General features: G+C 49.3%; 1 protein-coding gene across 1 annotated transcript; it reads right to left on the reverse strand.

The window, feature by feature from the left end:
- Positions 1-675: 675 nt before the first annotated feature.
- On the reverse strand, positions 676-9,306 carry LOC135524895 (uncharacterized). The gene is made up of 2 exons (XM_064952746.1): positions 9,207-9,306; positions 676-2,186 (listed from the first exon to the last, which is right to left on the reverse strand). The coding sequence occupies exons 1-2, from the start codon at positions 9,304-9,306 to the stop codon at positions 676-678; spliced, it is 1,611 nt and encodes a 536-aa protein (XP_064808818.1).
- Positions 9,307-12,394: the final 3,088 nt, after the last annotated feature.

The raw sequence follows: 12,394 nt of genomic DNA on the forward strand, positions 1-12,394 counted from the left end.
GGGGAAGTGGGGGGCTGGACAGTGGGGAAGTGGGAAGGCTTAACAGTGGAAAGTGGGAGGGGCTGGACAGTGGGGGAGTGGGAGGGGCTGGACAGTGGGGAAGTGGGAGGGGCTGGACAGTGGGGAAGTGGGACGGGCTTAACAGTGGAGAAGTGGGAGGGGCTGGACAGTGGGGGGTGGGAGGGGGAGGGGACTGGACAGTGGGAAGTGGGAGGGGGCTGGAAGTGGGTTAGGGGAGGGGGCTGGACAGTGGGGAAGTGGGAGGGGCTGGACAGTGGGGAAGTGGGAGGGGCTGGACAGTGGGTTAGTGGGGAGGGGGCTGGACAGTGGGGGAGTGGGAGGGAGCTGGACAGTGGGGGAGTGGAAGGGGCTGGACAGTGGGGGGGGGTTGGACTGTGGGGGAGTGGGAGGGGCTGGACATAGGTATAATTCTGTGGACCTAAATTCAGATCATGCATGTCATAACAAGATGCCTGGGGGGGAGCTGGACAGTGGGGTAGGGGGCTGGACAGTAGGGAAGTGGGAAGGGCTGGAAAGTAGTGGAGGGGGCTGGACAGTGGGAAAGGCTGGAAAGTAGGGGAGGGGGCTGGACAGTGGGGGAGTGGAAGGGGGCTGGACAGTGGGGAAGGGGAGTGGGCTGGACAGAGTGGGAGTGGGAGGGGGCTGGACAGTGGCTTAGTGGGAGGGGGCTGGACAGTGGGTTAGTGGGAGGGGGCTGGACAGTGGGGAAGTGGGAGGGGCTGGACAGTGGCTTAGTGGGAGGGGCTGGACAGTGGGGGAGGGGGCTGGACAGTGGGGGAGTGGGAGGGGGCTGGACAGTGGGTTAGTGGGAGGGAGCTGGACAGTGGGAGAGTGGAAGGGGCTGGACAGTGGGTTGGACTGTGGGGGAGGGGAGGGGCTGGACAGTGGGGGAGTGGGAGTGGGCTGGACAGTGAGTAAGTGGGAGGGGGCTGGACAGTGGGGAGTGGGGGGGCTGGACAGTGGGGGAGTGGGAGGGGGCTGTACAGTGGGGGAGTGGGAGGGGCTGGACAGTGGGAGGGGGCTGGACAGAGGGGGGTGGGAGTGGGCTGGACAGTGGGGGGAGTGGAGGGGGCTGGACAGTGGAAGTGGGAGGGGCTGGACAGTGGGGTTGGGGGCTGGACAGTGGGGAAGTGGGAGGGGCTGGACAGTGGGGGAGTGGGAGGGGCTGGACAGTGGGGGGGGATTGGACAGTGGGGGAGTGGGAGGGGACTGGACAGTGGGGAGTGGGAGGGGACTGGACAGTGGGGACTGGGAGGGGCTGGACAGTGGGGAAGGGGACTGGACAGTGGGGGCTAGTGGGTGGGGGGCTGGACAGTGGGGGTGGGGGCTGGACAGTGGGGGAGTGGGAGTGGGCTGGACAGTGGGGGAGTGGGAGGGCTGGACAGTGGGGAGTGGGGGGGCTGGACAGTGGGGGAGTGGGGACAGGGGCTGGACAGTGGGGGGTGGGATGGTGGCTGGGAGTGGGGAGCGGGCTGGACAGTGGGGAAGTGGAAGGGGTTGGACAGTGGGGGAGTGGGAGGGGCTGGACAGTGGGAAAGTGGAAGGGGTTGGACAGTGGGGGAGTGGAAGGGGTTGGACAGTGGGGGAGTGGAAGGGGTTGGACAGTGGGGGGGGAGGGGCTGGACAGTGGGGGGGGGTGGAGTGGGCTGGACAGTGGGAAAGTGGAAGGGGTTGGACAGTGGGGGAGTGGAAGGGGTTGGACAGTGGGGGAGTGGAATGGGTTGGACAGTGAGGAAGTGGAAGGGACTGGACAGTGGGGGAGTGGGAGGGGCTGGACAGTGGGAAAGTGGGACGGGCTGGACAGTGGGAAATTGGAAGGGGTTGGACAGTGGGGGAGTGGGAGGGGCTGGACAGTGGGGGGGGGGGGTGGAGTGGGCTGGACAGTGAGGAAGTGGATGGGTGCTGGACAGTGAGGGGGTTGGAGTGGGCTGGACAGTGGGGAAGTAGGAGGGGACTGGACAGTGGGGGAGTGGAGAAGGGGGTTGGATGGGCTGGACAGTGGGGAAGTGGGAGGGGCTGGACAGTGGGGGAGTGGGAGGGGCTGGACAGTGGGGGAGTGGGAGGGGCTGGACAGTGGGGGAGTGGGAGGGGCTGGACAGTGGGAAAGTGGAAGGGGTTGGACAGTGGGGGAGTGGAGGGGTTGGACAGTGGGGGAGTGGGAGGGGCTGGACAGGGGGGGGTGGAGTGGGCTGGACAGTGTTAGGAAGTGGATGGGGCTGGACAGTGAGGGGGGGAGTGGGCTGGACAGTGGGTTAGGAGGGGCTGGAGGGTAGGGGAGGGGGCTGGACAGAAGGGGGGTTGGATGGGCTGGACAGAGGGGAAGTGGGAGGGGCTGGACAGTGGCTTAGTGGGAGGGGCTGGACAGTGGGGAGTGGGAGGGGCTGGGAGCGGGGCTGGACAGAGCGGGGCTGGAGGGGGCTGGACAGAGTGGGAGTGGAAGGGGGCTGGACAGAGGGGGGTTGGAAGTGGGCTGGACAGTGGGAGGGGTTGGACAGTGGGGGAGTGGAGGGGGCTGGACAGAGGGGGGGGGGGGGGTGGAGGGGGCTGGGCAGTGGGTGAGGGGGAGGGAGCTGGATAGTGGGGAGGAGGCTGGACAGTGGGGGAGTGGGAAGAAGCTGGACAGTAGGGGAGTGGAAGGGGGCTGGCCAGTGGGGGAGGGGGCTAGACAGTGGGGAAGTGGGAGGGGACTGGACAGTGGGGGAGTGGGAGGGCACTGGACAGTGGGGGACTGGGAGGTGGCTGGACAGTGGGCAAGGGGACTGGACAGTGGGGTAGTGGGAGGGGACTGGACAGTGGGGGAGGGCGCTGGACAGTGGGGAGGGGAAGGGGGCTGGACAGTAGGGGAGGAGGGAGCTTGATTTATATAGCCCTTCGTACATCAGCTGATATCTCAAAGTGCTATACAGAAACCCAGCCTAAAACCCCAAACAGCAAGCAATGCAGGTGTGGAAGCACGGTGGCTAGGAAAAACTCCCTAGAAAGGCCAAAACCTAGGAAGAAACCTAGAGAGGAACCAGGCTATGTGGGGTGGCCAGTCCTCTTCTGGCTGTGCCGGGTGGAGATTATAACAGAACATGGCGAAGATGTTCAAATGTTCATAAGTGACCAGCATGTTCCAATAATAATAAGGCAGAACAGTTGAAACTGGAGCAGCAGCACGGCCAGGTGGACTGGGGACAGCAAGGAGTCATCATGTCAGGTAGTCCTGAGGCATGGTCCTAGGGCTCAGGTCCTCCGAGAGTGACAAAGAAAGAGAGAAAGAGAGAATTATAGAGAGCACACTTAAATTCACACAGGACACCGAATAGGACAGGAGAAGTAATCCAGATATAACAAACTGACCCTAGCCCCCGACACATAAACTACTGCAGCATAAATACTGGAGGCTGAGACAGGAGGCATCAGGAGACACTGTGGCTCCATCTGAGGACACCCCCGGACAGGGCCAAACAGGAAGGATATAACCCCACTCACTTTGCCAAAGCACAGCCCCCACACCACTAGAGGGATATCTTCAACCACCAACTTACCATCCTGAGACAAGGCCGAGTATAGCCCACAAAGATCTCCGCCACGGCACAACCCAAGGGGGGGCGCCAACCCAGACAGGAAGATCACATCAGTGACTCAACCCACTCAAGTGACGCACCCCTCCTAGGGACGGTCTGAAAGAGCCCCAGTAAGCCAGTGACTCAAGTGGGAGGGGACTGGACAGTGGGGGACTGGGAAGCAGCTGTTACTGCAGGGTAATGTTACTGTATGGTAATGTACCTGGAGGGTAATGTAACTGGAGGGCAATGTTACTGGAGGGTAATGTAACTGGAGGGTAATGTTACTGGAGGGTAATGTTAGTGGACGGTAATGTAACAGGGGGGTAATGTTACTGGAGGGTAATGTTACTGGAGGGTAATGTTACTGGAGGGTAACGTTACTGTATGGTAACATAACTGGAGGGTAATGTTACTGGATGGTAATGTTACTGGAGGGTAATGTAACTGGATGGTATTGTTACTGGATGGTAATGTAACTGGAGGGTAATGTAACTGGGGGGTAATGTTACTGGAGGGTAATGTTACTGGAGGGTAATGTTACTGGATGGTAATGTTACTGTATGGTAATATAACTGGAGGGTAATGTTACTGGAGGGGAATGTTACTGGAATGTAATGTTACTGGAGGGTAATGTAACTGGATGGTATTGTTACTGGATGGTAATATAACTGGAGGGTAATGTTACTGTATGGTCATGTAACTGCAGGGCAATGTTACTGGAGGGTAATGTTACTGTAGGGTAATGTTACTGTATGGTAATGTAACTGCAGGGCAATGTTACTGGAGGGTAATGTTACTGTATGGTAATGTAACTGCAGGGCAATGTTACTGGAGGGTAATGTTGCTGGAGGGTAATGTTACTGTATGGTAATGTAACTGCAGGGTAATGTTACTGGAGGGTAATGCAACTGGAGGGTAATGTTACTGGAGGGTAATGTTACTGGAGGGTAATGTAACTAGAGGGTAATGTTACTGGAGGGTAATGTAACTGGAGGGTAATGTAACTGGAGGGTAATGTAACTAGAGGGTAATGTTACTGGAGGGTAATGTAACTGGAGGGCAATGTAACTGGAGGGTAATGTTACTGGATGGTAATGTTACTGGAGGGTAATGTTACTGGAGGGTAATGTAACTGGAGGGTAATGTAACTGGAGGGTAATGTAACTAGAGGGTAATGTTACTGGAGGGTAATGTAACTGGAGGGTAATGTTACTGGAGGGTAACAAAACATTGATTAAATGTGAAGTGATACAGTTGTAGGTAAGTCCTGATGTCATCTGTAGCCCTGGGTGAACCCTAAGGGTCTATCCCAAATTCCACCCTATTCCCAATATAGTGCAGTACTTTTGACCTGGAGTGCACTACATTGGGGGGGGGGCAATTTGGGATGTACACTAATACCAAAAGTGTGATAGTCAGATACAGTATAACCCTATATATTCACGCTAGCCTGAGTTCCAGTCTGCTTGTGCTATTATGCCAACTGCCCGTCACTCATTGTCATGACAATGACAACAATGGAGTACACAAGAGCACAAACTGATCTGGGACCAGGCTATAACCCTGCTGGTCTCTCTAAAGAAGATCATGACTATGAAAAGTACAGCCAAGACACAAACGACTTGACCCGCTCTTCAGAGGTACTCGTTTCAAAGCGAATCCATTGCAGAGTATCGGTTTTTCAAACCGCTTTTAAATTCATTGCGTACTCCTTTTACAAGGTACAAATGAACATAGGAAAACAGGAAACTCCTGGCCTTTTCCCAGAGGCGTGGTGTGAAGTTCCTCGATATGAGTGACAGATATACTGTCTGACTTGAGTTGAGTTGTCATTCTTGATTGACCCATTGTATTTTTGTTGGAGAATAAGTGTGTGTGTGTGTGTGTGTGTGTGTGCGTGTGTGTGCGTGTGTGTGTGTGCGCGTGTGCGTGTGTGTGTGTGTGTGCGTGTGTGTGCGTGTGTGTGTGCGCGTGTGTGTGTGCGTGTGTGTGTGTGTGTGTGTGTGTGTGTGTGTGTGTGTGTGTGTGTGTGTGTGTGTGTGTGTGTGTGTGTGCGTGTGTGTGTGTGTGTGTGTGTGTGTGTGTGGGAGGGAGGGAGGGGATATCCCTGTTCCCTCCCTTTACTGAGAACCTTGTTGGTGTCGGATTCAGGAGACAGAGGTGTGGCAGCAGCGTTCCCCATCCCTATCACACACACCTCGTTCGCTGGGAAAGGGCCTGGCACATTACAACAGGGAAATGGAAAAGGGTTTGATGGGGGACTAACTATTAAAAGGGCTGAGGGATCAGAAAGAGAACAGGAAGTAGGTTAGTGAGACTGTGAGACTATACACCCTTTACCAAAACTTTGAACAATGCCCCTCCGCTCCACCCCAAGGCCCTACCCCTCTACCCCAAGGCCCCACCCCTCCGCCCCAAGGCCCCCAGATGCCCATTGTCAGCGCTGGGCACTGCCGGGAAGCCCTCTATTTATTTAAGTGAATACGATCCTTAATAAATCGCTTCACACCTCTGCAAAGGGATTTAAAATAACCCCGTTCTCAGTCAGCATTGGTTATATAAGTATAGTTATATCAGTGGAGGAGGACTATGACACAGTGCTATTCGCAATCTGACGTTTGCTGCAATTCGACAAAAGTCTAGATTCGACGTGAGTTTGTGAGAAGATGCATTTATAGTGTTATTATAAAGTATTCCGTTAGTTACATGTTTGCAATATTACACAGCAAACCAGATTCTGTGTATCTGAGTTTTCCCATTGCTTGTCTCCGGCAAGTCCAGTTGCTATGAAGTAAGAACACACCTGCTCCTCTCCTCTGCCAGGGTCAAGGCAACCATGTCATAATAGGAACACAGTGTCTGACCAATTAACTGTGTGTGAGTGTGTAAGTGTGTGTGGGAGTGTGTACGTGTGTGTGTGTGTGAGTGTGTAAGTGTGTGTGTGAGTGTGTACATGTGTGTGTGTGAGTGTGTAAGTGTGTACGTGTGTGTGTAAGTGTGTGTGTGAGTGTGTAAGTGTGTGTGGGAGTGTGTACGTGTGTGTGTGAGTGTGTAAGTGTGTGTGTGAGTGTGTAAGTGTGTACGTGTGTGTGAGTGTGTAAGTGTGTGTGTGAGTGTGTAAGTGTGTGTGTGTGTGTGTGTGTGTGTAAGTGTGTGTGTGAGTGTGTAAGTGTGTGTGTGAGTGTGTGTGTGTGTGTGTTTGAGTGTGTAAATGTGTGTGTGTGTGTGTGTGTGTGTGTGTGTGTGTGTGTGTGTGTGTGAGTGTGTGTGTGTGTGTGTGTGTGTGTGTGTGTGTGTGTGTGTGTGTGTGTGAGTGTGTGTGTGTGTGTGTGTGTGTGTGTGTGTGTAAGTGTGTGTGTGAGTGTGTAAGTGTGTGTGTGAGTGTGTGTGTGTGTTTGAGTGTGTAAGTGTGTGTGTGTGTGTGTAAGCGTGTGTGTGTGAGTGTGTAAGTGTGTGAGTGTGTGTGTGTGTGTGTGGTGTGTGTGTGAGTGTGTGTGTGTGTGTGTGTGTGTGTGTGTGTGTGTAAGTGTGTGTGTGAGTGTGTAAGTGTGTGTGTGTGTGTGTGTAAGTGTGTGTGTGAGTGTGTAAGTGTGTGTGTGTGTGTGTGTGTAAGTGTGTGTAAGTGTGTGTAAGTGTGTGTGTGTGTGTGTGTAAGTGTGTGTGTAAGTGTGTGTGTAAGTGTGTGTGTGAGTGTGTAAGTGTGTGTGTGAGTGTGTAAGTGTGTGTGTGAGTGTGTGTGTGTGTTTGAGTGTGTAAGTGTGTGTGTGTAAGCGTGTGTGTGTGAGTGTGTAAGTGTGTGTGTGTGTGTGTGTGTGTAAGTGTGTGTGTGAGTGTGGCGATTGTCCTATGATCTCTTTCACATAATGTAAAGACATGCTTTACAGTATATCAAGTCAGTGTACAGGGATAGCAGAAGTTTCTTATCTCGGGTGGACGTACTTGTTCATATTTAAAAAAAAAAATGTTTATATTTTGTATTGGTTGTATTGATGCTAAAGCATGGTTACACTGTTATTTATTGGTGTGTTTAAGGTTATTCATGAGTGTGTGTGTAGCATCCGAAGATGTTTATATGTAAACTCATGCTGTTGAATGTTAATTGAACAGGATGTGAAAGGGCTTCTTCCCATTGGTCAGACGCATGATGATGGGTATTGGTATTGAAGACACAGACAGAGACAGACAGGGTTGGTGTGCTACTGGGTACAGGAATGATTGAAGCCTGGCTTTTCGTTTGAGTTGATGAGGCTTTCAGTTCATCGTCCTGTTTGTTTGTTTTTGTAACTTCTTCTACAGTCACCGCCTATAATAATAATAATTCTTCACCTGCAAATAAAAAGCCTCACTTTGGCAAGAAAAAAAATCTTCCTCATCTGCATCCTCACTGTTCCAATCCAACCGCATGGTCAACCCCACAGTGTGTATGCCTGCGTGCCTGCCTGCCTGCCTGCCTGCGTGCCTGCCTGCCTGCGATCCTGCGTGCCTGCTTGCCTGCGATCCTGCGTGCCTGCCTGCCTGCCTGCCTGCCTGCCTGCCTGCGTGCCTGCCTGCCTGCCTGCGTGCCTGCGTGCGTGCCTGCGTGCGTGCCTGCGTGCGTGCCTGCCTGCCTGCCTTCCTGCGTGCCTGTGTGCGTGCCTGTGTGACAGCGGCTCAGTGTAATGGTTGCTGATGGTAATCCATCCTATCACAGGGAATCAGCGGGGGGACATCCTGAGTTGGAGGTCATTCTCATTAACTTCCTGTTCCTGTTTTCAAACTTCAGTCACCATGGCGATACAGACCCCTCAAATTACACCACTATCCCAGAATTCATTCAGTGGTGATTTGGAAGAGAATAACACAGATTAAGTTCACTTAGGCACATAAGCCTAAAGGAGAAACATTATAACGATGCTGTTAAAGACGGGGGGGGGGATACTATAATGAAAGTAGCAGTTTGGTGTTGTGTACTTGTGTAACGTTAACCAGAGTTCACCAGATGTTCGTCACCGACTGTTCACAACATGTTCACAGGAGGATTGCCGGCTTGCTGATTTCTGTTTATAAAATGCATTAGTACTTTTTTTTAATGTCAAAGCACATCAAAAGTGAGAGCATTTGAGAGCATGAGAGAACTCTCAACGGTTGTGCCAAAAATTCCTTTTAACTTTTGAGATTTCCTCACATCTGCACTTGAGCTGCAACCTTGTTTGTGGGTTTTCTTTCAACAGCTTTTTATTTTGGGCCGAGCAGGGAGGGATGTAGGCATTGCTCGTTCTCCAAGACAGAGGAGGTCTGTGGCTGTGTATCCCAAATGGTTTGTCCCAAAGGGCTCTCTGGTCAAAAGTCGTGCACTATATAGGGAATATGGTGCCATTTGTGATGTACACCAAGTCTGTAAGTTCAGCTGTGACCTCCAGAATTGTAATTAAATGTATTTAACCTTGAGTTAGCCAGACGAGACCGTTTAAGTTAAGAACAGTCTTGAAAAAGGATTGCTTGTTAATGTTTCGGACGATTGGACAGCCAGGGTTCAAATTGACATTTCCGTCTTTTGATTAAAACGTTTGTAAAGGGTCTGTTTCCACAAGGCTTCTCTGATTCAGACAAACTAAACAATCTGAGATACAAACAGTACAAGGAAATAGAAAGTACACAGAATCCTTATTGGCATGATCTGATTCTTTAGGGACATGGGCCAATATTCATAAAGCATCTCCAAGTAGGAGTGCTGATCCAGGATCAGGTTCTCCATGTCTGTGTAATGTTATCCATTATGATCTAAAATCCCAAACTGATTCTACATCAGCCCTCTACTCCAAGACTCTTTGTGAATACGGGCCCAGATGCTTAGCTTCCAAGCTTTTTACTACAGTAATGGCCTTCACGGGGGGGGGGGGGGTTAAAGTATGTCCAATTCCAGCAGTTCACATAGACAAAAACTTGTTCATATGCTTTTGCTTCAAGCTAAACTGTGACGTAAACTGCTAAGGACCATGCAGTGAAGACCTGCAGAAATGCTTTTGGCCTGATCATGTAAAGCTGCACATATCTGGGTCTCCCTGCCTGGCAACAAGAGATCTATAGGGGAAATGATCCAGACGCTGATAGAAATAGACAAAGCCTCTTCAGTGGACCAGCCCAGACCAGCACAGACCCAGAACCTGTCTGATCTGATACTACCACGGAAGGGTTGAACTCCAAACCCAACAATAGCCAGACCCACCATAGAAACTCCTATTCACAAGAGAGTGGTCTTTCCCTTACTAACATTATTTTTCGTGTTAAAGGTCCAATGCAGCAGTTTTGTTCTCAATATCAAATCATTTCTGGGTAACATTTAAGTGCCTAACTGCGATTATTTTCAATAAAAATTGTCAAAAATAATCAAAAATAGCTTTTTAGCAAAGAGCAAAGCAAGAATTTAGCTAGCACTGTCTGAGTGAGAGTGGTTTGATTGGGGAGGGGAAACAGAAAATTTAGCTGTTATTGGCAGAGAGGTTTGGAACTCTCTTATTGGTCTATTAGCTAAATTACCGCATGTTACCATGAAAGTCCAAAACTCACTCCCACCAAAACAGGTTGAAATATCAGGGGGTCTTTTCAAACAGCTCTTACACTAAAAGGGCTCGATCATCATTTTCATAATTTCACACTATTATTCCCAACTTCACAGTGAAGAAATATATTTAAAACATAGGAAAAAAATCACATTTTTGACTGCACTTGGCCTTTAACATTTTTACATCTCTTTCTTTTCTTTCATTTATCGGTGTAGTGATTTACTGTGAACTGTGAACTCTAAGGTGTATTGTATCTGGGACAGCATTATGGGTGGAGTTTGTGGTTGGCACTGTGGTGCCACCTGGTATCAGGAAATTCACATTGTGTTAGGAAAGAATGGCAGGTCCATTAAACATGTGATTACCATCAGTTACATTGTCATTCTCCCGTGCTTCACCGTAGAGGAAGGATCATTCACAATAGAAACAACTTGGACTGTGCCAGTCTGGTCTAATGGTAGCCGACTATGAAACCTCATACATGCCACTTGTGACGGGGCTACGAATCTCGCCTTGAGCCCTAATCTCTGTCTCCTTCTGTATTTGTCTCCTTCTCTACCTTCCGACCATAAACAGTCAAATAGAAACAACAAAAAATTGCTTTGACTCACACGCCTCGTGCTCCTATGGCTGGGCACACTCTACCTCTGCTTAAGTCAGCTCTTATGTTGATGTCTTGCCAAAGAACACAACACTTTTATTAATTTGCGTGTTTATCATGCAGTCGGGCAGTCGCCCTCATAAATTCAAGGCCTATAAAGCACTAATTTCATGCATTATCAACTCAATTGTCCACCAGTTGCAGAACTCGGCGAAGCGAAGGTCTGTGCCATGTATAATCCCCTTAAAAGACCTTTGCTTGAAAAACAAGAAAGAACAGGCAATATTACTGTTCGTCCCTCTTGAGACGCCGTAACAACGACACAGCTAACAGAGCCTTCAGAATGTATTCACATCCATTGACTTTCTCCACATTTTGTTGTGTTACAGCCTGAATTTGAAATTGATTCAATTGAGATATTGACTCCCTAACCTACACACAATGCCCCATTATGTGAAAGTGGAATAAAGTTTTTCGAAATGTTTTCTAATTTATAAAAAATGTATTGAGTCAATAAGTATTCAACCACATTGTTATGGTAAGCATAAATAAATTCAGTAATATAAATGTGCTTAAACAAGTCACATAATATGTTGCATGGACTCACTCGGTGTGCAATAATAGTGTTTAACATGATTTTTGAATGATTACCTCGTCTCTGTACCCCGCACAAACAATTATCTGTAAGGTCCCTCAGTCGAGCTGTGAATTTCAAACACAGATTCAACCACAAGACCAGCGAGGTTTTCCAATGCTTTGCAAAGAAGGGCACCTATTAGTAGATGTGTAAAAAAAAGAATTAAAAGCAGACCTTGAATATCACGTTGAGCATGGTAAAGTTATTAATTACACTTTGGATGGTGTTTCACCAAGTCATTACAAAGATACGGACGTCTTTCCTAACTCAGTTGCCAGAGAGGAAGGAAACTATGAGGCCAGTGATGCCATGAGGTCAAGGGTGACATTAAAACAGTTCCAGAGTTTAATGGCTGTGACAGGAAAAAACTGAGGATGGATCAACAACATTGTAGTTACTTCACAATGCTAACCTAATTGACGGAGGGACAAGAAGGACGTCTGTACAGAATAAACATATTCCAAAACATGCATCCTGCTTGCAACAAGACACTAAAAAAATTAACAAAGTGTTATGTTTGGGGAATATTCAATACAACACATTACAGAGTACCACTGTCCATATTTTCAAGCATAGTGGTGGCTGTATCATGTTATGGGTATGCTTGTAATCATTAAGGACTGGGGAGGTTTTTAAGGATAAAAAATAAACGGAATGGAGATAAGCACGGGCAAAATCCTAGAGAAAAACCTGTTTCAGTCTGCATTCCTCCAGATGCTGGAAGATGAATTCACCTGTCAAGCAGGACAATAACCTAAAACATGAGGCCAAATCTGCACTGAAGTTAATACCAAGAAGACAGTGAATGTTCCTGAGTGGCCGAGTTACAGTTTTGACTTAAATCTACTTGAAAATCTATGGCAATACTTGAAAATGGTTGTCAAACAATGATGAACAACCAATTTGACAGATATTGAAGAATTTTTAGAAGAATAATGGTCAAATGTTGCACAATCCAGGTGTGGAAAGCTCAGCTGTAATCACTGCCAAAGCTGCTTCTGCAAAGTATCGACTCAGGGGTGTAAATACTTGAATTAGATAA

This window comes from Oncorhynchus masou, chromosome 31 (assembly GCF_036934945.1).
Source record: "Oncorhynchus masou masou isolate Uvic2021 chromosome 31, UVic_Omas_1.1, whole genome shotgun sequence".
Lineage (NCBI taxonomy): Eukaryota > Metazoa > Chordata > Actinopteri > Salmoniformes > Salmonidae > Oncorhynchus > Oncorhynchus masou.

Bases quoted from the DNA above. Each gene is read 5' to 3' on its own strand.
- LOC135524895 (XM_064952746.1), bottom strand. From the start codon at position 9,306: ATGGAGAACCTGATCCTGGATCAGCACTCCTACTTGGAGATGCTTTAT. The intron at 2,187-9,206 runs GTACTTTCTATT...CCCCCTGTCCAG, and splicing joins CATGCCAATAAGGATTCTGT to CCCCTCCCACTCCCCCACTG.